At 39.2% G+C, this 24,426-nt stretch overlaps 1 protein-coding gene across 4 annotated transcripts in view; it reads left to right on the plus strand.

Annotated features, from left to right (window-relative positions):
• USP9X (ubiquitin specific peptidase 9 X-linked) overlaps positions 1-22,809 on the plus strand; it is a 101,772-nt gene extending 78,963 nt beyond the window's left edge. For 2 of the 4 annotated variants that reach the window (XM_039552300.1, XM_039552305.1), the window contains exons 34-45: positions 1,074-1,215; positions 1,392-2,142; positions 2,661-2,784; positions 4,000-4,225; positions 5,320-5,449; positions 7,085-7,270; positions 8,936-9,156; positions 10,205-10,293; positions 12,638-12,794; positions 13,195-13,407; positions 13,849-13,944; positions 15,382-22,809. In XM_039552300.1, the coding sequence (XP_039408234.1) occupies positions 1,074-1,215; positions 1,392-2,142; positions 2,661-2,784; positions 4,000-4,225; positions 5,320-5,449; positions 7,085-7,270; positions 8,936-9,156; positions 10,205-10,293; positions 12,638-12,794; positions 13,195-13,407; positions 13,849-13,944; positions 15,382-15,516 (2,470 nt within the window). In that variant the 3' untranslated portion in view covers positions 15,517-22,809. Of the gene's footprint in view, positions 1-1,073; positions 1,216-1,391; positions 2,143-2,660; positions 2,785-3,999; positions 4,226-5,319; positions 5,450-7,084; positions 7,271-8,935; positions 9,157-10,204; positions 10,294-12,637; positions 12,795-13,194; positions 13,408-13,848; positions 13,945-14,631; positions 14,643-15,381 lie in introns of all 4 variants that reach the window. The other 2 variants (XM_039552306.1, XM_039552315.1) reach the window with 2 other exon arrangements.
• Positions 22,810-24,426: the final 1,617 nt, after the last annotated feature.

The raw sequence follows: 24,426 nt of genomic DNA on the forward strand, positions 1-24,426 counted from the left end.
CCATTGCAAATACTCTTTATTTTGAAAGCTGACCATTTCCTTTAGCCTTCAGTTAGCAATTAAAAGACAGGGAAAAATGATACAAAAGGATTTTATTGAGGTAATCTTTCAACTTCAATTGAGCTAATGTATGAATAAGAAGAATTTGTAAAGTGAACATCTTAAGTTTTGTGGGTTACAATGAGTGACTAGAAGTGCGTTGGAATACTGCAAGGTAAAATGATAGCACTGATTTTACTTTATATGCAATGGGTAATTAAATGGCAGATGCAGAGGAGAAGCAACATGAATTACCATTCATTCCTGATATTATGTACTATCCTGAAGTATTTTCTGTGTTTTTGGAGCTCTACTGGATTTGCGTAGTTGTGCTTATTAATAAAAATGTTACCCTGATTGTAGTTTAGGGAGGAGAAAACTCATGGTAACTAAACTGTGGATTTGTATATGGCAAATTAACAGCCTTTCTATATTTTATAAGTTATTTAATGGATGAATGAATATTGCTGTTGGTTGAAGTGTTTCTAAATATTTATTTATTCAGTCTTTGAAGGCTTGATTGCATATCAGGAAAGCAAGCCCTTCAGGGTTACACTGGAATAGATGCAGCTTTTTAAATTTATTCATCACTTCTTTATCTTTAAAAACAAAAAGTTGTTTCCAGGATGTATCAACTGGTTGTCTCTCAAGCATTGCTGGTTCATTGCTAGAGATTTGTTTGTGGATTATATTTAGAACACAGTGTGAAAGCCAGTCATAAACATGCAAAAAGATTTTATAAAGATGGCGGTTCAGAGATTTTTACATAGAAAATAAAAAGACTTTTTTTTTGGTTTTTTGCTGAATTGGCATCTGTTTTGAACTGTTGTCTTTAGGTGTGATACAGTATTTGTGTTTATCAGTCTAATTCCTGACCATAAAAATGTGGTGTGCAGCTACTGTAATGTAACTGTAGGAAAACTGCAATAAAAAAGAGTTCAGTTCTTGTACTGCTTACGCACTGTAGCACCTGTAAAACATAAGCAGTTGAACACGTTCCTACCTTTCTCATACATTTACCTATTCATTCCTAGGTATGAATGTGAGGAATCCTTCACAACTCTGAATGTAGATATAAGGAATCACCAAAACCTTCTCGATTCTTTGGAACAGTATGTCAAAGGAGATTTATTGGAAGGTGCAAATGCATATCATTGTGAAAAATGCAACAAAAAGGTAATGCTTCCTTATATATTAAATTTGTGTGCAACTGTGATGTTACAGCTGTACTATGTTCAGCCTTAGTTCATGTTCAGGGAAGAAAAGTCATCTTTTCATTACTCAGTTTGGTATTTGGTGAGAGTAAATGAATGGAAATTTGAGAGCTGGTAACTGTTCACGTCCTTTTTTAGGTGGACACAGTGAAACGCTTGTTGATTAAGAAGTTGCCTCCAGTTCTTGCAATCCAGTTGAAACGATTTGATTATGACTGGGAAAGGGAATGTGCAATCAAATTCAATGATTATTTTGAATTTCCACGAGAACTGGACATGGAACCTTACACGGTGGCAGGTGTAGCAAAATTGGAAGGGGATGATGTGAATCCTGAAAATCAGATAATACAAAATGAGCAGTCAGAAAATGAACACTCTGGGAGCACAAAGTACAGACTTGTGGGTGTACTTGTGCACAGCGGCCAGGCCAGCGGTGGACATTACTACTCTTACATTATCCAGAGGAATGGTGGAGACGGTGAGAAGAATCGGTGGTACAAATTTGATGATGGAGATGTGACAGAGTGTAAAATGGATGATGATGAAGAAATGAAAAACCAGTGTTTTGGGGGAGAGTACATGGGCGAAGTGTTTGACCACATGATGAAGCGAATGTCCTACAGGCGCCAGAAGAGGTGGTGGAATGCTTACATTCTTTTTTATGAACGCATGGACACGATAGACAAAGACAATGAACTAATAAAATATATTTCAGAAATCGCTATCACCACTAAACCCCACCAGATTAAAATGCCCTCAGCCATTGAGCGAAGCGTGCGGAAGCAGAACGTGCAGTTCATGCACAATCGGATGCAGTACAGCCTGGAATATTTCCAGTTCATAAAGAAGTTGCTTACTTGTAATAGTGTCTACCTAAATCCTCCTCCAGGTTAGTATGGTAGTGTGATAATTATGGATTCATTTCTTGCAAGAAGAATTTTGGTTTGTGTGGCCGAGGATTTATCTAGCCAGTGAAAATTTGGTGTGTCCTGCTTTGAATACTCTTATCCTTGTGGACTTTTGCAGTTGGACACCTGCTGTTCAGTTGTTCATCAGTGATGAACTTGCCAGCATATTTAGCACAAAGTACTTTGATAAACTATCAGCTATTACTCAGTTGCTGTACTAAATCAAGTTAAAATGCTCAAGTTTGAGGGCTGTTTTGTTGAAAACAGTTCTCAAAGGTGAGATGCTGAATTTGTAAAAGTCAGACATATGTTAGCCTCCAGGTACCTGTATTAAAGCTTACATTTTCAAATGATACATTATAGAAGCTAGAGGCTATTTTGATCCAGTTTCTTCTAAAATTGGGACACCATGTCAGACAAAACAGTAATCTGAAATCAGTTAAATTATTAAAAGTTGCTTTTACTTTGTCTACATGTGAGTATTCTGATTTTTCTTTAGGACAAGATCATCTGTTGCCTGAAGCAGAAGAAATAACTATGATTAGTATTCAGCTTGCTGCTAGATTTCTCTTCACCACAGGATTTCATACAAAGAAAATAGTCCGTGGCCCTGCTAGTGATTGGTATTTTGTCTTTTAACAATAATTACAATTTTGGAAGTTTGATGTCTCTTGAAAGATCCCATTTAGATACATGGTGAAGGTGCTCATGAAAAGGGGGAAAATTTGAGTAGAAGATACTGGGAAGAATTTGAGCCTTAAAATATCCTGCTGATCTGAACAGCTTCAAATTTAATCTTCCAACAGAGCTTAAATGTGTCTTTTTGTCTGTCTTTTAAAAAGAATGAAAGAATGGAAGCTGTCACTAGCACAGAACTAACAGGTTATGTTTTCTGACAAATTCAGAATGGTTTTTACATTGTTTGAATCGTTCTTAACAAATCTCTTTACAGCCCATTGTTGCAGCGTATATTTGTATTCTGTTTGTGAAACATGTATATAGTGTCTGAGACACTGTTGGCAGGGTATTTTATGTACATTGCTACAGGGCCTGTAATTCAAATCCACACTGTGACAAACAGTCCTATCTTAAGGACCTTAAGCTGGGTTATTTTCTGCTGGGGAAAGGAGTGTGCCTTACTACTGGTCAAATTGGAGAGAAAATCTAGTATTCATGGCTGGTAGTTTACCAGCTAGTTACTAGTAAGTAGTTGTGTAATACATGGCAAATTTGTACCCCCAGTAGCAACTTCCAGAGTAGATTAAGTTACTCCTTTTATTTTAAGAGATCAAAAAGAGTTGAGATATTCCTGCTGGAAGGACAGAGTAATGCAAGACCCTCTCTGAAACATATTTTAGTCTTTGGGTATTGGTTTTTCATTTTATGGGGTTTTTTAAGATCTGTGAATGGGACTATAAATTCTTGTTAGGTTACATATTTAATTATGTGCTGTATACACAGCTTATGAAATCCACCTGTGTTCTCTGCTGCTCACCCTCTTCCCCAGTTGCAGTACAGAGAGAATGGTGGCTGCAAAATAGGACCTGCTTTGAGGAGTAGTTTAGGGGGTGTAATGCCGTCTTAATTCTTACAGGTGATAGAAGTAAAATGCTACAGTTAAGTGTTAGGTTTTTAATTAAGGGTTATCTTCCATTTGTGATTGCTCATAAGAGTATCACTATAAGAACTACAAATTATCTGATCAGAATCATTTTGTGAACAAAAATGTTTGCGGATCACCTGTAACACATACTTTCTTCAAACTCTGCAAAAGAACATGTCTGCCAGAATTCACTAATGTCTGCATTTGGTCATAATGGTGTCATCTCCTGTTTCAGGTATGATGCCCTGTGCATCCTGCTCCGTCACAGCAAGAATGTACGCTTTTGGTTTGCACACAACGTCCTTTTTAATGTTTCAAACCGCTTCTCTGAGTATCTCCTGGAATGCCCCAGTGCAGAAGTGAGGGGTGCATTTGCAAAACTTATAGTATTTATTGCACATTTTTCATTGCAAGATGGACCATGTCAATCACCTTTTGCCTCTCCTGGACCTTCCAGTCAGGTATTTAATTTTCTAACAAAAAGCTTTTGAAACTTACTCTTTCTTCATCATAAGCATTTAGTGTAAAGTAAGCTCTGGAGTAGATGCATCAGTGTTGGCTGGAAAGCTGTACAGCCCATTTTGCACTACAAAGCAGAATATAACTCAACCAGTTAGTGAGAGAGTTGCTGTCAGAGGGCTTCAGTTTCCCCTCATTTGTAAATCTCTGTGAAGGCTCAGTGGGAGCTTTGAGTAGGGAGTGTGAAACCTGCAAAATAAAACCAGTGGCTATTTTAGTGAAGTAATGTGTAGGGAAGTGAACCCTTGTTTTTATTTAGAACTTCAAAACAAACAAACAAGCCCCCACAAACAGGCTGACGCTAACCTGAAAATCTGCAGGAGTTCAGTAAGTTTTAATCCCATGTATCTTGCAACAGTGAAATTGTCAAAAATTGTAACTTGGTGTAGGAGTAGACAGTGAATTGCCTGATTTTACACACCTAGAACTGACAAAAAAAAAGCCTATATGTTACTGTAATACTTGTGATAACAATGGCTTTGTTTGGACTCTATTAAAAAAGGTAACCTTTTCGAGCCTTTGCTTTGTCATGTTTTTAATGTCTGCAGTGAGGCACTTTTTGCTTACATGGTTTCACTCACCTTCTCAGAATGTTTCCATTACAGTGTCTGGCAAAAGAATTTGTGTAAAATTAAAGTTAACACAGGCTTAGGAAGTGTTTTGTATCACAAGGTATTTGAGATACACCTGTAGAGGTAATTTGGTTTTCTTAGTCTATGAAGTTAACAATGGAATTGCATGTGTGTTTCTTGAGTATTTAGACCTGTCTGCTATTGGGAAAAAAAAGCCCAGTTAGAAGTTTCTATAGCTGCCTAATTTCTTGGATTTACATGGTATTGAGTGATGGGAGTCTTACTCCCTGTCTGTCTTTTTCTCTGTGTGAGACACAGAAGACTAACCAGCTGCTGGTGCTTCAGAGCTTGTATGAATCCCATACCTTTTAACCAGTTCTGTTCTCTATCATAGTAAAAAGTATAAACTAAATAAAGATATGATAGGTTCAGTCACTAACAGTAGAATTTTTTTCTTTCTGTAGGCTTACGATAACTTAAGTTTAAGTGATCACTTACTGAGGGCGGTACTAAATCTTCTAAGAAGGGAAGTATCCGAACACGGGCGCCACTTGCAGCAGTATTTCAATCTGTTTGTGATGTATGCCAATCTAGGTAAGCAAATTGCTTTAACTGATGAAACTATAATAAACTGAGGCTTTATTAATGATCCAGTTGCAGAGGTAACAGCAGGAGAATCCAGTTTTCCATCCTTAGGCAGATTGTTATCATTACATGTCATATAAATGCTCCCTAGCATCTGTGTTCCTCCTCTTTGGAGTTTGGGGCTTCAGTCTCCCTTTCATCCTTGGAAGATAAACATGAGAAGCTTGAAGCAGTAAGACAGTGTCCTGCTGATAGAGGGTGGGGGTGAAATTTTGTAAAATATTTAACCATTGCTGTTTATCAGCTCATGCAGGAAGTAGACAATTTTAAAGGAATTTAATTTCCTGTCTCTAAAATTAATCTAGACAATTGTGTTAATTTAATTACACCTGTAATGTCTGCTGCTTTCATATACTTTGCCTACCAAAGTATTATCTGTCTGGCAGGTTTCTGCCATGACCCCCAGAGTAGAATTAATGTTATTGCAGAAAAGAGAGATGCAATTCTTCTGCTCCAACTTCTCTTTTCTTCTTCATTAGCTTTTCATAGTCAGTGCAGTTCAGGCCTCTGAGTAGGAGAGCACTCAGAGACTAGATAGGAAAATACAATTTTATTTGTGGGTCTGATCATTGTCACAATCTACCCTGCAGAGATAAACCTGGAAATACTAATACAGTAAGCTGTTGTCCTTGTCTTACTACTGTTACCTGAAGGCTTCTGTATGGATGTAGAGTTCATTCATCAAAAACCACAATAGCATCATTCCTGCATTCTGTGAAAAAGATTAAATTGTCTGACATTTTGAGAAATCAAATAGTAAACTGTTCACATCAAAGCAAGTGAGAGATCAGTTCTACACAGGATGCCACTACAAAACTATCTAGCATAATCAGAAAAAATGCCATAAAAAAGGCACTTACACTTCTTCTTATCAGAAAGATGGAAGGTAAGGTCCAGTTGTGTTTCAGAATAAGAAAAGACTTGGAAATATATGAAAAATTATTACTTTTAACCAAAATAAGAAACACAATGCAAGAAGGGATATAGTGAATTTCCTGGTAAGTACTTGTGTATTATGTGCAAGGTATTCTTGCAGTAAAACCAGGTGTAGGTTTGGATTTTTTGGTTGGTTGGGATTTTGGAGGTTTTCTTACTGATTTTGTAATGTAATTTGCATTTATTACATTGTATGCCACAGTTAGAAATGTCTTAAGTTTGTAATTGATGTATCTAGGACATGATAGAAAAATAACAAAATACACTGGGGGGTGGGGGGGTGTTTTTCCTATCCTGGGCCTCACAACAAAAGGATTAATTCATTGTCCAAGAGACTTCTCTGAGGCTTTGCTATTAACACAGATGTTACTTGTGGGTTGCTTAAGTGCTAATGAGCACTGTGAAGAAAAGAAACTGTAGTAATATACAACTCCCCTTCAGTGTGATTTTTCAGCTGTATATAGTTTTGTTGTGCATCTTTATTGATTTGGTTATTTTTCCCCAGAAAGTATAAATGAGGCTTTAATAGAACTAAAAAGTTGCAAGTCATGTAAACTCTTGTTATTTTTCTTTTAAAAAAGTCTAAAAATAATGTATTTTCAGTGCCAGAAACAAGATTTTTTTTTTTCCCCTCCCTGCCCCATATAGGTGTAGCAGAGAAGACACAACTTCTGAAACTAAATGTTCCTGCAACCTTCATGCTGGTGGCTCTGGATGAAGGTCCAGGCCCTCCAATTAAATACCAGTATGCTGAGCTGGGGAAGCTGTACACTGTTGTGTCACAACTGATCCGCTGTTGCAATGTCTCATCACGGATGCAGTCTTCTATCAATGGTACAGTAAATTTTAAGTTTGCTTTAGATCCATTGACTATATCAGTAAACGTCTTTTTGTGCATGTTTAGCAATTATTTATAAAGTGGATTAGCTGGAAAAATGTTTTGCTTTTATGTGTAGCAGTATCTTTCATTTAAAGACACAAATCTGTTTGCCAGAAGCAAAACTGATCTGTTACACTAAAAAAGACCAAGACAGAAATCTGTTCTGTATTTTATGCTGCTTGGCTTATTCCTTAAAAATACTGGGAAATATTTTGTGAAGTAGGAGGTTGCTCATTACAAAGTAGTAATGCTTTTAGAATAGTTTAAGCCCATTATAAAGAGTTGTCCAAAGATGTTTTTATCCTGAGTAGGCGATAAAAAAATAGACTACAGAAATAATATGTACAGGAAAACCACCATAGCAGGTTTTGAGATAACTAATAGTGCTTACCACTGAAGAGATGTTGCATTGTTTCAGGTAGCTCTTGATTATGATTTGGTGCTCATTTAAACTCAAGACAGCAAACAGAAGCCAGCGCTTCAATTTATAAAAGATAAAGAATCAGCTGGAAATTGATTAACCAGAGTGTAAAGCATTAACATTTCCAGTAGCTGAATAGAGTGGAGTTATTTTTGAGAAATGGTGACAGAATATTGGGCCATGTGGACTTTATAGCCTGTATCTGTACACGTTCCGCTAAGCATATTTTAGAAAACCTAATTAGAAATCTGTAGAGAAGCTATTTAATGGCAAACTCATTACAGCTTGATGTGTCAGGCTATAAAGTCAATAGGCTAGACTATGCTATAGTGAGATTAATGAACTGAAGATTTTACTGTTCTGTAATAAGCTTCAGAATCATGTGGCAGTTTTGCTTGGGGTTTTTTCCAGTGCATTACTTGAAGCTTAAACTGAAAAGATATTCTACCTGTGAAAAATAGTTGTATATTCACTGTAGTCATAATATTGTACTAAAAAAGATTACTTTTATGAACTTTACTTTGACTACTAATTATGATTAGTGTTTGCATAATAAAGTTATTTTTTGCTTCAGCTTACTAAGCTGGAAAAGTTCTCCCTTGGACTTCTGGGCATCTTCAAACAATAACTCAAAACACTGCTAAATTTAGAAACATCAAGAGCAAATCAGCATTCTTTCACTACACAAAATGAAGCTGACTAAAAAGATATATTAATTACAAAAGTGTATTTATTCTCTGCATTCCAGAGATGCAGATGGGACCGTTTTAACATAGATATTCCTCTGAACACTTTGCATTGTCTTGTGAAGTAAACAGACACTTAAAATATGACTTGGGCTGTGTTACACAAGCAGTGAAATAGATAAATTTGGGAGATAAGAGGATTTCTCTGAGGAATCTCAGTGATTTCTCCGCTTGCATATGAACATGTCTCCAGCTGTTCTGCTTTGATTGTCACTGCATAATCTTATCAGAGAGGGAGAAGTAGCTCTCTCAGGTAGCAAGTGTCAAGCTTCACAAACATAAAAATCAGTTATTTCATACCATTTTTTTTTCAAAGAAAGTCAGCTGTTAAGGGAGTGTTTGTGTTTTTTCTCCACCTATGTTTTTTGATAAGTTACACCAGTTTGTATTTTGAAGTGTCTACACTAAAAGTACTTCAGCACTTTTTAATCTCTAACAACTGTTTGTTCCAGGTAATCCCCCACTTGCCAACCCTTACGGTGATCCTAATTTATCTCAGCCTATAATGGCACTTCAGCAGAACGTAGCAGACATTCTGTTTGTGAGAACTAGTTATGTAAAGAAAATTATTGAAGATTGCAGCAACTCTGAGGAGACCATCAAGTTGCTTCGTTTCTGCTGTTGGGAGAATCCTCAATTCTCTTCCACAGTCCTCAGTGAGCTACTTTGGCAGGTAAAAGTAAAAAGCTACGAGAAAGATGGGATTAAAAATGTGTATGATTCTGCATTTATATGTAAGAATGTTGTATTAAATACTGCACAGGTGCTTGATATATAAACTTTCCTCGAGATGGCATCCTCTGTCAGTCTTTACAGTCTTGGGTCTGTGCATCACATTGGAGTACTGCAGGAAGTGCTTTATGAGTTTAGGGAAGCAATCAACCTTTAACAAGTCAGGAATGATGTGTTAAGTGTGGAGAGTAGACCGAGGTGGTGGTTGTGTATTTCAACAGCATCTGTTAAAGCTTTCTGTCATTATCCATAAAAGAGATTCGTAGATGGCATGGGAAGTTGAAATAATTTCCTAAAAACTCCCTTGTATTTATGTCAAGTATGTTCGTAAGGTTCTTTTTACAAGTCTGCAGAACATATTTGGCTTCAGACCCAGCAAATAATCTTTGATACTGTCTTATAGTTCCATTGTAATCTCTGTAAGGTCAGTTACACTTTTCCACTGCAAATAAAATTTTTTACTTCTGTTAGCCCATCTTTATATTTGCACATTTATTTTCATGTAACATCAGATTTTTCTATGTCCCTTTGTTTGACACTTGAAAGGATCATAAAAATCACTTTACTGATATTTTGCTAGCCATGTATTTTACATTTTAGAATAACCTTTGAAGATAACCTGTGAACACTGCCTAAAAGCAATACCAGTGCATAATGCCATTTTGTAATTTTGCTTTTCTGAAGGTATTTTTTAAGGTACTTTATTCAGCATGTCGTGCTTGGGGCTTCAGATGTGGGGCTTCCCTGTGTCACAAAGTCATAAAGAAACATTTTGGCTTTTACATAACCTACTATATTTCAAAACAAAACAAAACTGCAACCCGCAAAATTCCTGACACAACCAACACTTTCTAGAAAATAAGTATTGTAGCTTGAAATATCCTTTGAATTAGAGTAGACTTCAAATGAATTGTGTACTTGTATTTCACTGTGTAAGCTGCATGCCTCAAGGAATGCTTTCTTATGTTTTCTGCATTTTCACTTTTTAGGTTGCATATTCATATACATACGAGCTTCGACCTTATTTGGATCTGCTTCTGCAAATCCTGTTAATTGAGGACTCCTGGCAAACGCACAGGTCAGTATTTACGTGTCTTTTTATAGTTCAATATTGTTCTGTGCAGATTGTTTTTCCAGTGGTTCTGTTGCTAATCCTTTCAACTGATCCTTTGATCTTTACATAGGTTTGTTTTAAATAGGTATTAAATCAAAATTCACATATAAAGCATTTTTTCATGGTTTTATCTGAAGTTCTGAGATAAGTACAATTTTTCACCTTCCTTACTATTGAGAAATTCGTTAAAAAGCCAGGACTTCTCACATACAAGAGAATGTGCTGTTTAGGTTAACCTCAGTGGTCTCCCTGTGAGATGCTCAGATTGATTCTTAGAAACATCCCCTTCAGGTGGGTCAGTGGCAGCCTGGGCTTGCTCAGGAGCACATCAGTTGCAGGAGTGGTACCAAGACATGCATAAAGTGTGGCAGAAAAGTATATTTCACACATAAGTATTCTCTGTATGATCACATTTCAAGAGAATTGTAACTTCAGCATATTACACATTAGTTCAGCTTAAAACCTAATTTTTGTATGTCTACAAAATAAAGCTTTTGAAAGTTATCAATTTTTCAGAAGTTTATTATAGAAGTAGTAGGTGAGATAACACAAATGTCACCAATATGCTACCTGTCAGTGTTCCAGAATGTCACTGTTTCATAATAAGCAGTTATAGGTAGTATGGCATTTACTGAATCATTTCCAACTGTGTCTCATAGGACATTTCAAATACTTTAAGTGAGAGCACACTTGTTGGGTATGTGCAGTCCTGTCCTTAGCTGTGGAAGCAGGCTGCTCTTTTAGGATGTTACCAATTGCCTGGCCTTATTTTAGGAGGGACTCAAAGGAGATGGTGGTCTGGCTTAACCACACTCCAAAACATGGTGACTGAGTTGTAGGGATTTCTTAATTTTCTTTATGGGAATTGCTATGCATAAATAATGCAGTTATCTTATATTTTCTTCTGCATAAACAAATAATTCCATAAAATAAGTCCACAGAATGTTGGAGGATGGGCATAGTTTAATAGAAATGAAGTAAAATAATGGATTTTTAGGGTTGAACTGCAGGTGAGAAATCATGGAAGTGGTTGTTGGGGGTAATGCTCTCTTTGTAATAACAGGGTATGAAGGAGGTGGAATGTTGTGATATGGCTTCCCTGGAGAAGTACATCACTCCATGTTCCATTGCCGTGTCAGGAGTAGCACTGCTGTATGGAATTGTGTTAGGCTTCTGCAGAGGGTATTAAATGGCCAGCTCCAGTCATCCGCTGACTTCTTGCTGCCACTTCTGGCTGTAGCTTGAAGTACTTGTCTCTGCCCTGTTCTTGGTTTTGCTGTGATCATCAGAGAGTTTTAATGATCTTTGTCTTTAAAAAACAAACAAACAAAACCCCACCAAACAGTGGAATTGTCCATGGTAAATGGTGTCCCATAACTCCTGGGAAACAAGCCTGATCTCACCTTGGGCAGTGTGCATCCCTTGGGGCAACTTGTCTTCTGGTACTGCAGGATCACTGCTGCTGGCCCTTGGCTTCAGACCCACTCTCTTAAACTTCTCTTGATTGGACAAATTCAAGTGCCAAGTTTGGATGGTACAAGTACCATTAAATTAAATTAACTGAAGTAAAGCTCATCACTGCTTTACAGATGGAGCCTGGGCTGACTGCTGCCAGGGCTATGAGGAAAGAGGGCAGTTACTTTCCCTGTCATGAGTGTAGCTCTTTGAGACATCAGTATAATTTCTGTGCCCCCTCTGACTTTTTCTCAAAGCCAAAAGTATGTCAGTTCTGGGTTTTTGCACAGTTTCAGGGTAGTAATTAATTCCTCTGTCCTGTTCAAGAGCAGAAAGCACAGAAACTGGGCTTAGTTGTAGGGAATGCCCAACTAACTCCCTTATCCCCATGCACAAGTATGTACCATTCATTCCCCTTCAGAGGAGCTGCCTGTAAAGGGTGTCTTTGAGAAGCATAACCGAGTGTAAGTAATCATTCTGTTGTGGATTTAAGTGTTCCAATTCTGTAAGGACCTACTGGGTTAACAGGGCTGGTCTGTAAATGCAGTAGATACTTCAGTAATAAAAATGAAACTGTTAAAGTTGATTACTGTGACTAGAATTAATCATACTTGCATTTTTTATATATCTTGTTCAGTTATATTTTTAGCATGTTTGGTAATATTTGAACTAAGTTATATATATGTGACATGCCAGGTTAATTTTCTGATTTTAAAAAAACATCTTGAGTAGCACCAGAAGTCAGAACATCAACTGTCCCTTTTATAATTACATTGTATATAGAGCCTTAATTCAATCCTAAAACTCTTTAACACTTAAAGTTTTGTCGTTGTTTTGGTTTGTTTTTTTCTAGGATTCACAATGCACTTAAGGGAATCCCGGATGACAGGGATGGACTCTTCGACACCATTCAGCGCTCGAAGAATCATTATCAGAAAAGAGCTTACCAGTGTATAAAGTGCATGGTAGCTCTCTTCAGCAACTGCCCTGTAGCTTACCAGATCCTTCAGGTGATACATTTTATTCTGTTTCTTGCTGCTTTTCTCCCAGTTCTATGTTTAAAAAAAACCAAAACCAAACCCCACCATTCTATAGTTTTTAACACCTTGATTAAATTACACCTTCCAGGTACAACTCATTTGAACCTCCTGTATCAAAAGGTCATTATATGGGATTGAAAGTAGTTTGGTTAAATTCACACTCATTTGCAGCTGTGATGCAGCTGCAACTCTGCAGACTTCATTTCAAATTCAAAGTTTTCTTTGGGGAAAAAAGAAACAGCAGTTCTTTTAAACAGCAGCTGATAGGTTGGTGGTCTTTTCTCTGACAGCTGATGTATAGGAAAGGAAAAATACTTCTGTTTTCAACAATAGAGGAAATAACTGTGAATTGTTCATATTCCATCTGCAGAGCAATGGCGATTTGAAGAGAAAATGGACCTGGGCAGTGGAATGGCTTGGAGACGAGCTGGAGCGTAGACCATACACTGGCAATCCCCAATACACCTACAATAATTGGTCTCCACCAATACAGAGCAATGAGACATCAAATGGCTACTTCCTAGAGAGGTCACACAGTGCTAGAATGACTCTTGCAAAGGCTTGTGAACTCTGCCCAGAGGAGGTAAAGAATTAATTTGACTTTCAATTTAAAAATTGAGTCAAGTGCTCCTGTAAATAATTAGCCTTAGCAACAGTCTCCACTCATTAAAGAGATAAAACATTTCATAAGTATTTCATAAATATGGATTTATATTTTTATTTTTCAGTTTTTATTACTGTTCCCATAGGCATCTGTCACTTACAGAATTAGCAGTATAGAATTGAAATTGACCCTTTAAAGTAGATTGAACGGGTGTATATTTCCAGTAACACGTTGATAGAGGAAATTTTTATTCAGTACAATACAAGCTGTAGGTGACAGAGTGGGGTGGATTTTTTCTCTAAATGTCTAAAACATGACTGGCATGTCTGAAACAATCACTTCCACATAGGATTGGTTCTGGCTAGAGTAATTGTAATATGTTTTACCAAAGTAGATTAAATGGGTTTTTTCAAACTTTAGGAACCAGATGATCCTGATGCCCCAGATGAACATGAGTCTTCTCCACCTGAAGATGCCCCTCTGTATCCCCATTCACCTGGTTCCCAGTATCAACAGGTAAAAGCTCTGAGTTAAACTATTTATTCAGAGTTTCAGGTTTGCTTTTTCTAGCATTTATGGTGACCTAAATTATAGCATTTAGCCAGAAGCATGTTATTGTCAAATACCATATTTGGAGGAATAAAGGTACACCTCCATTTCACCAGGAGCAGTTTCACCATCAGAGCTTCAGGTGAGAATTTTAACAGATTAGGGATTAATCATCCACAGAAAGAGCAGAGAGATTGATGCTATCACAGCCTAGTGCATACTGAATTGGATTCTGTTGTATCTACTGGTATTGATAATATTTTGTGAGTTGCTTTCTTGTTTTCAAGTATAAGATCAAGTCTCAAGGCCTGAATTTGGATAACTGGAAGGCTTTTGGAAAAAAGCAGATGGCTTTGTTGCCATGTAACTCGTGCTATAAACACTGATGTCTAAGTCTTAAGTACATATGAAATCCAGATTGGGTTTTTTTATGTTAAATGGCTGTTTTGTTAATGCTTTCTAGTGGAAAGCCAGATCTGGAAGAAATCATAACTAGGATCTTCTTATTGAATTGACTAAATTATTAGATCCCTCACTTAGTTGCCATTTTTTGTTCCAATTCATTTTGTATATTCCAAATCTGCTAATTTAATTTCCTTTCCTGCCCAAATCCATTTTCCCCTCCATCTTGCTTTCCTTACTTGATGTTATCAGCAGAGCAGTTGGTAAGTCATGCAGATTTTCCCACGCCTTCCTGAACTCCCGAGCTCAGACACATTCCGTAACCTCACCATTGCCTTTGTCATGTGTTCACTTTCCTGCAAGAGATGGCATTTCTCACTAACACACACACAATGCTCATACTCTTAGTTTCTCCACAAATTCTGCAAAAAAGTGGATAAATGAGGTGTTTTCGTTTTGCCAGATCTGTGTGTGACTTTTTTAATTGGGGCAGAGCATTTGCAGAAAACTGCTGGTCTAGATTTCATTCAGTTCTGTAACAGTGAGGATTCCCCTTTAAAAATTAAAGTATGCTGCATAAACACACGTTTGCTTTTTCCATTGTTTTAGGGAAAAAAATCAAGCTGGTTGAATCTGTTAATAAAATGTGTGCACGGTTTAATGTGACAGCACATAGGCAACTTCTCTTGGTCTCCTTTTTTCCTTTCTTGCTACTTTTGCTTTGCATGTAACTGTGATTCAAAAGATGAGACTACTGTTTCAACTGATCCTTTTATCTTTACAAGTTGAAAGTTCGTTTCCCTTGTGCGTAAATTGGCAAAGTAAGTGAAAGGTGTGAATCAGAGAACCAGCTGGGATGTGTGTTTATAGGGATGTAGGTACATGAGAAGTTGGTGTCCTTGAGGATACTTTGCAGTGGTCTGAGTGGAAAGGGGGAAAGCAGGAAGTCAGGAGGCAGCCCACAGGTTTAAATCCCTTTGAAATGTGTGTGCTTTGTTGCAGAATAACCACGTGCATGGACAGCCATATACGGGCCCGGCAGCACATCATATGAACAACCCTCAGCGAACTGGCCAACGAGCACAAGAAAACTACGAAGGCAGTGAAGAAGTTTCCCCGCCTCAGACAAAAGATTAGTGAAATGCACATAATCAATTAACTTGCTCCATCAAGACTGTGCACCCAGGCCTTACAGTCCAACCTTTCTCTGTGTCTGGCTAATATTTAAAACTAGAAAAACTATTCCTAATCAACATGGAGTGGAGAGTCTATTCACTGTCTTATCTGCAGAAAATTGCTGTCAATATATAACCCGCCTGCAGTGGAAAGTGTATAGTGTTTTGTAATAAATGGCCTGATGCTAATGTGTAAATGGCAAAGGTGTATATAGTATATTAATGTTTGACTGTTAATTCTTGAGCAAGAAGCATTTTTTTGTCTTGATGAGACTCACAGATCTACAAAAACAAAAAAATAATTTCTTGATATATCTGCTGCGCTCTGCAACCAGTGTTGCCTGCCTCATGGCAGTTGGATCAACTCCTTTACGAAAAAGCCTATCCATGTCAACCACAAAAATAGTTTCATGTTAATTCTTTGCCACTGGAGTCGATTTTACTATGAGCAACATAATGGCTGGTAACCTTTTAATTATTTGGTTGATGTGGAAAATTGGTGATGTAACATTGTTTCTAGATCTTTTTTCATTGCCTTTTTCATTCTGGTATTAGGTTAATCACTTTGAAGCTATAGTTATGCTGTAACATTTAGCATGGCTTCACACCAAGTTAGTGTAGCCAATGAGGGGAAAAAAAAATAAAAACAAACATGACAGCAGTTGTCCCAATGTGACAACTGTATTGCTCAGAACTTTTTCTTCTTACACCTAGACTATAAAATGGGGAGGGAAAATGTGACAAACAAGTGGTTTTCAGTTTCACATATGTTCCTCACATCTGATGTTTGACAGTTCTCTCTCTGGGTGGGATAAAGAACACTTAGTTTTCAGTAATAGGAATTTAAAAGATTTAAAACAAATATGCAAAAATTTGCTATGCCAGGATGCCTGGAGCATAATAGACTGTATTTGGTGTGCTTGTTTTGTTTCTTTGGTAGAGCTTATTAGATAAACTTCTAACACTTTCCTTCTACTGCATCCCAGTGAAGTGGAAGTCAACAAAATCACAGAGTACTTGTGAGTGCCACTGCACCAAGTTAACTTGCTGGTTTTCTGCTCGTTCACAGTTCTACTTGAAAGCGAGAATTGTCTTAGCTCTTTATCCATTATACAGAAAATCTTAACATTAGAAGCAGGGTTTAAATATAAAAGAAACTACTGGTTAGTCAAATACAATTCTGAGGTATCTCTATTCCAGAATAAACATTTGTTTAAAGACTTAAAGAAACACATCAGTAAATACTGTATTTAAATGAAAATTGGTAACTTGAATGTGTGTAATTTTTTTGGAACCTGTCTAAAAACCAAATACCCCTGCAAAACAGATACAGCCCACCCTATACTATTTAAATATTTTGCTGTTTTATTTTATAGAAATTATTTTGCTGAATTCACAAATAGAATTTGATTTAAGAAGAATGTTTTGTCCTGTGGTGTGTGTTGTTTTTTGGGGTTTTGTTTTTTAATGGACTGCACAGGAAGGTGAATTCTGTGCAGTGGCACTATGCTGAATTCTGGAACAACAGTCACATTGAGATTCTGTGCACAAAAAAAAAAAATTGGCCCTTAAGAATAAAATAATCAGGACAATTACACTGTAAAAGTTTCTTAATGTGATTTATCTTGTACTTTTTGTATGTTTTTATATATACATATATATATTTAAGAGCACAAGCTTGATGGTGTTTTTTACAAATGAGTTGATAGAAACAAAGCTGCTTATCAAATTAAAGGTCTGTAGTTTTGAAATGAACAATGGAAAATTCAGTTCAAGTGCATTCTTAGGCATTTAGTGTAACAAGGGAGGGACACAGAAGATTTTTGAATATGCTGTGTAGCAATGATCACTTTTATGCTTCCATGTTTTTCCTAGTGCTCAAGTTAATTCAGATTTTTTTCATAGTTTTTTAGTAATACCATTTTACCTGGATTTAGTAAATTTGGATAATGTGTTCCCATTTATGTTTGGGGATGCTTGTTGGAGGTTTTAACTAAAAAAATTCTACCCTGAGTTCTCAAGTTGAAATATTTATTTGGACCAGTAATTGTTACAAGCTATCTCAGAGGCAATTACTACGTATTTTGTACTATATAGGTAAAATATATAATGTGCTAGTTCAGCCTTGCCAAATGTGTTTGCTTTTAATAGTGCAATGATTGTAGAGACATGTCAAACCTGTGACACTTTAACCTGTGGCTTTCTCCAGCCATACCCACCCCTGCCCCAGAACTGGGAATGGCTGCAGTGGCAGTTGTTTTCCAGGCCGCAAATTGAGGATATTGTGCATCTTTGTGACATGAAGAAGGATAAACCCATATTGTTTGCTGCAGCTGTTGCTTTTTAAACAGGTAGCTCCAGTGTAAGGTGCAATGTTTTCTTCACTCTGGGCAAAACCATTTTGAATTGTACTTCTTAACAAATATTGTACAAGCAAAAAGTTTGATATGCACGTTTCTGTCGCAGCATTTTGGCAGGTGACTTTCAGGCGATGCACCTGGCAATACCTCGTTGGTGATGGCACACTTTAAAGCAGTAGCCCTCAAAGTGCCTAAAGATTTAATTCCCCCATCACTGATTTCAGTCCTGTTTTCTGTTTAGAACAGTTTCTAAGGAATCTCTGGTCTTCCATAAAATGAGCCAATAAATAGTAAAGCAATTCCTCATGTTCCTGGCGATGTAACGTGGAATACATAGAAACTGAAAATCCATAGGTGATGTTGAGTCGGGGTTAGCGTGTAGTTTGACCTTGGGGGAAATCCATAACCTTACTGAGCAGAATTTCTCCCTCTTGTGCATTTGGATTGTGGTTGTTTAGTGACTAAAATAAGCTTTTAACACTTGCTACTGTCAGTGTTAAAAATAGTACAGCCATATATGAAAAGACTTCAGTCACTGTTTGTGTATCAGTAAATGTACTATGTTTTGGTCACAGAGTTGGTCACCTGCACCTGTGTTACCCCTTTGACAAGAAGGAGATGGCTCAGGGTTCAGTCATAGCTTGTTTATCCTGCAGGACCTGAACTTGTGGGGATGGACAAGCAGAACAGGACTCTGCTTGACTCGGAATTTTTCACATTATTTTCCCTGCTGACTACCAGCTCTGAAAATTTGAGTTCTCTGTTTTTCAAGTTTGCGTATCTTGCTGAAATCGAGCCAGAAAGAAATTAAATTCCCCAATGACTTTTTTTTCTTCTGAGTGAAACTTTAGACAACATGAGAGATTTGTGTTATCGTATTTGCTGTTAAGCCTTCTCAGCCACTCTGTTGTGCCTAGCTTGTGTGTTTTAGCATATGTATCATGAAAAAGCACTTATGGTTCCAAAACTTCCTGTATATTTCCTGAGATCCAGGAGAGAATGAGATTAGCCATTCTGCCAAAGCTAAAATGGGCAAAAATTGGCTGCTGTAGCAATTTACTTCATTTTTGGTTTCAATAAATTTTGTCTACCTCTTAAGTCTTTTGCCAGAAATGAATAGGCTGATAAACTGTGTCAGGGCAAAGTGGCTCCATGTTTTTGTTGGCATGAGTTCCAGTTACTGGGCATTGCAGGGAAGCTTTCAGTGCAATGGATTTAACTAAAAATGAAAGCTAAAGACTGACTTTATGAGTTAGAGGAAGAAGTGGCATGTTAGGAAATTTGCAGAGTAACCAATTAAGCGTTTAAATGTCTTAGTTAAACCTGGTTAGCCCACACTTTCAAATCCACATTGAAAGCAAATTCTTCTCCCCTGTGATGAAAGGCACACCTTATTTTTTGGTAGGGTTAGATGCTGATGCTAACCTCACATTTCTTAGGGCAGGTGTGGGAGTTTCCCCATTTGTGGCTCTGCTCCAGCACAGCATAATCAGGACAAACAGTAGTTTTGGCTCCCTGTCTTTCCATGCTCTCCATCATGTTCATGACACCACTTTCTCACAGCCATGAGGTCTTGGGAATAAAGTCTGCACCTGCCTTGCCTAGAGCCAGGCAAAAGAGGCGTTCTGGGAGCAGTAGGAAGTGTCTTGTACAAACTCTGTGCTGCACATTGGTGCTGCAGTGGCAGAAAGCCAAGTGAAAGGATCCCAGCTGCTTCCTGCGGCAGGATTCCTGCTCCTCTTGCAGGTGGTCTGAGGAACATGACACCAAACCACTCTTAGAACTCAGTGCATTTTCTCCGGGCTGGCAGCTGGGATCAGAGTAATCTCTGTGTGCCCTCTGTGCCATTCCAGGGTGTCCCTGTCCCTGCCTTCCAGTGGTCTTTGGGGATTGCCGTGTCAGCACAGTCACTTGGCTGAGACTTGCCCTCCATTCCAGACTGGAGGAAGGGCTTTAACCCAACCCGAGCACTGTCACTTTTCACACTGTGGAACTTCCTACGGTTCGTACCGTAAATTTCCTTTTATTTCTACGGTATAAAAGTCTGCCCTGGGCTGTTTTAAAGTGTCCAGTAACCATACCTGTGTCTTTTTTTACAAGAGCAAGTACACAGCCCCACCCCTGCAGTGTCTGTTAGGGTCGGCTGTCCCTGGAAGCGTGTTGACAGAGATTCCAGCCATTAAATTCAGACATCCTCATCCTGCGCTCTGATTTTCTAATGCAAGTTGTGGTGGGTCCATGGATTTTGGCAGCATTTGCACGAGTTCAGTTGATTTCAGCACTGTAAGAGTGGAAGTTGGTGATGTGTGGTGGGGATCAAGCCAGCTCAGTCAGCAGGTGGCACAGAAGACAGCTCTTGTTTGCAGACAAATCAAAACAAGCACGGGGGAACCAGATTCTGAAGGAGGAAAACACTCCTGAATAAGGGCTAACTTCTCACCAGATTTTTAAATACCCAACTCTGTATTTTTTAGCTTTAGAACTTCCTGAAGCCACTTTTTGATAATAAAACGGACCTACAGGCTGTTTCCTTGGAAGAATTTAATATAGCCTTAAATCACATCAGCACAATTCTGAAATGACAGGGTCATTGTTCACTGGTCAAAATAATGTGCAAAAAATGTCTTCTACTAGTTTTTAACCATGAGAAAACCTTGACTAATGAAAACAAGAGGAAAAAGGTTCTATGACTTCACCCACAATCTGACCATAGAAAAACATCCAGTGCAGGAAAATAAGATCATCCCCTTCTCTGTTTCTGTAGTATTTAAAATGTCTGATAATTTTCTTTCTTAATTTGCCACTGCTATTCCAGGGAGTTGGTGTATTTTGCCCAAAGTGGTGTGAGCTGCACAGTCTGCAGCTTCCGTGTGGGTTTGCAGTGACGTCCCCTTTAGTCTGTACCAGAGCAAAATCCTTAAATGTTTGTTTTTCCCCCATAAGCCATTCCCCAATCCACATTTCTGTTGTGGTGATGTGCTGTTCATGTTTTCAAACAATGCCCAGGGCTGGATGAATGCTTTCCAAGTGTGGTTTCACCTGAGCCATTAAGTGAGCAGTTCTGTTCCTTTGCTGTAGTGATACCTCTGTAGGTGCAGCTTTTAAAGGTATTGGCCTTTTTTTGTAGCTTTATTTATTGAAATGCTGCTCAGTTCTTGTCCCTCACTCTTAAATTCCTGTCCATCATTTCTTGTGATTCTTTCTTACAGAGTTTTTCACTCTGGATTGCAAGGATCATTTTTATAGTGAATATTTTTGTATTTTCTTGGAATCAAATCCCTTCACTTTCCATGATGGTTGTTTACCTCCTGTTTTTACCTACACCTGCCGTCTTGCTGTTTGCTACTGCAAGAAAACCCCCCAAAAAACCCCATGTTTGCCAGGCAGCCTGGAGCTTTTCACAGTGCAGTAGCAGCAGCCACAGCCTTGACCGGGTGGGCTTCGTCATCTCTTAAATCTTCTCATCATTTACATGGGATAGGAGAGTTTTGTGCTACTGATGGCAGTCTGGAATTCTAATAGCTTGTAGATTATTGGGTTTCATTGGTTGCTTGTTGTTTGGGGTATTTTTTCCCTTCATTTTCTATCTTGAACCATTATTCTACAGGTGAATAAAAACAGTAGGTTTTGCTGGAATCTACTCTGGAAAAGAAGGCTGATTGAAAACTTGGACACTTAATATACTTGATTGTATTTAAATATCTGGTAGGTGCTTTAAAGTCCTTGAAAGATCTTCTGGAAGGAAATTCCAAAGCTTAGAAATGTGAAGATTAGTTCTTAGGACTTACTGATAACTCACCAATTTTATCTGCCTGCCCTGTGAGTGACTAAGGACTGGTGAAATAGCAGAAATGAGAATATTTTGCTGAAGGGAGAGGTCATGCTGTGTGAAATCCCTGGGGAACTGGAAATGGGCTTTGCCTGGCCCCACACACCCCTCTGGCAGCAGCTCGTGAGCCTTCCCGGTGTGACCTGTCCTGACCCACAGGGGCCTCCCTGGGCACCAGGAACTGTTCCGAGCAGGAACTTCAGACTAAGTAGCATGTAAAGCATTTTCTATTCCTCTTCTTCTCTAAGATCTGTACCGAGTCTAATCCTCTGAGCAAATACAGACAGGGAGTGGGCTGAGCGAGGGCCTTCGCAAGCTGCTTCTGTGAATACTTTCTACCTCTTGTCGTTCATTGCCGGCGGCTCCGCCGGGAGCGGCTCCGGCCGTGTGAGAGCTGCCCTGGGCCAGGCCGAGGTGCACAAATTCCTGGTGGGGCTGTTTGCTGGGCAGGCGTGGGCAGTCCCCGCCTCCCTGGGGATAAATGGAAGCGTTCGAGGTACCTATGTTTGCATCCAAGTGAAGGAACTGGCGTTTCTCAGGTGGCTCCGCGAGGACTCACAAACACTTTCTCAGCCTCTCGTGCTGCCTCCTGCGTGAAGCAGCATCAAATCCTCTCACAATTAATGTTCAAATAACGCAGCAACCGCAGGAAGGGACTTGGTTTTCCAGCTGTGTCAGTGAGGGTTTAGAAAGGGAGAGATGTGGGAATGTGAAAAGCCAGGATTCTGCAGATCAACCCAGGTGTTTATCTAGAACAAAGAAATGTTACTGATTGCTACTGTGGTTGTGTGTAAGACTGAAATGATGAAAGAGAACTGTAACCCTCCCACTCCGAGTCTGAGAGAGACCTGGCATTGGCTTTCTGAACACTTCTGCAACCTGAACCAAAAACCTGCTGTGGGAATGTAGACTTACCATAGAGCTGTGGAAGAAAACTTCAATCGTGTCACTTCTCTCGGTCTTCAGAGCAGTCAACATGGTTTTGATGTAGGTTTTAGATTATGTATATATAACTCTGATTGAAGTACCAACAGCAAACCATAAATAAAATGTGGACTTAATTGAAGAACGGGCTAGTGGAGGCCTCTTGTGTTGAATTTATTAAAATACAATATAATGAAGTTGTTGGAGGAGACTCGTTCTGGTGAAGACAGGGAAATAAAGCTGGGGCATCCTCCAGTTGAGCCAGGTTTGCTGCTGCCTTTGCACCTCCTGTAGCACCCACAGAGCAGCTGCAGTGGCTGGAAACGGGCTGGGACTGCTCCTGGCATCACCTCGTGCCTGTGAGGGCCAGAGGCTCTGGGAGTGGCAGCTGCCTCTCGGAGCGAGTGGCTGCCTGCTCCAGGGACAGGTGTCCTGTCACATTCCAGGCCAAGAGGAGCTGCTGCAGCTGTTGGGAAGCTGCTGTGACCCCTGTGCCTGCCACGTGCCCCTTGCTTTGCTCTGCCACAGCAAGGCCCATCACCCAAAGGAATGTGAGGTGGGTGTAATGGAGAGCTGCTGGAAACCTCTGGTTCCCCAAATTTGCTCTTGAAGATACACAAATGAAAGTGGAAAACAGTGGCAAATTGCTGGGAATTTGTGATACTAACATTGAATTTAAAAAAATTTTAGAAGACATCATGGAAGCAGGTGACACAAGAGGTTCCACCTTGGCATGAGGAAGAACTTCTTTACAGTGAAGGTGGCAGAGCTCTGGAACAGCTGCCCAGGGAGGGTGTGGAGTCTCCCTCTCTGGAGACATTCCAAACCCACCTGGACGTGTCCTTGTGTCACTGCTCCAGGTGACCCTGCCTTGGCAGGGGGTTGGACTGGGTGATCTCCAGAGGTCCCTCCAACCCAGACAATTCTGTAGCACCTGAGTTTATCCTTGGTCAGTTCAGTTGATGTCGCCCATCTGAGTGGACATGAGTGTGAATTCTCTGGACATCGACATGTTGGCAAAACATGAGACTTCAGGATACACTTTGGATGTATCCCAGCAGATCATTGCCAGGTGGGGGGGTGCTGTAAACTGGGAGAAGAAAGCTTTCGAAGAAGACAGCAAAAATGTAAAACAACTCCCACGAATGTTTCTGTTCTCACATTTCTGAGAATTTGTTAATGCCACAGGACAAAAAAAGCCATTTTTTAATATAACTTCTGTGGAGGCTGTAATGGTTTATTGATCACCCAACTCCCTGAAACCTTTTAGAATTTGAGCTCCTATGGTTTTTACATTAGCTGAAAATACAGCCCAAAGCATTTCCCTTGGATTTGATAGATACTTACCTGGTAACTTCAGCATAACAGCCAGGATCATTTTCTTGCTCCTGGAGTTTATTTCCCTCTCATCTTTTTGTGGAAACTCCCCAGAGGGGTTTGCTCTGGCCTCTTTCAACCTCACACTGTTTCCTTGCATCTCCCTCTGCAGTTCCTCCCTGCCTGCTCCGGTGTGTAGCACGTTGTGGATCCTCCTGCTCCCCCGTTCTGCTTTCTCAAGGCTGGGCAGTCAGGATGGGAGATGGAGCCCTGGGAAGCCCTGGGGCAGTGACCCCTCTGGGTGAAGTCCTGCTTCTCCTGTGGCTGGCTCAGTGCAAGGTTGAATTGTTTGGTCCGTGCAGCAGCTACGGAGGTGCTGCAAGGGGATAGTGATGTTAATGAGGGCTCTGTTACTGTGAAGGAATTTGTGATGCCTGTCGAT

This window comes from Corvus cornix, chromosome 1, assembly GCF_000738735.6.
Source record: "Corvus cornix cornix isolate S_Up_H32 chromosome 1, ASM73873v5, whole genome shotgun sequence".
Classification (NCBI taxonomy): domain Eukaryota; kingdom Metazoa; phylum Chordata; class Aves; order Passeriformes; family Corvidae; genus Corvus; species Corvus cornix.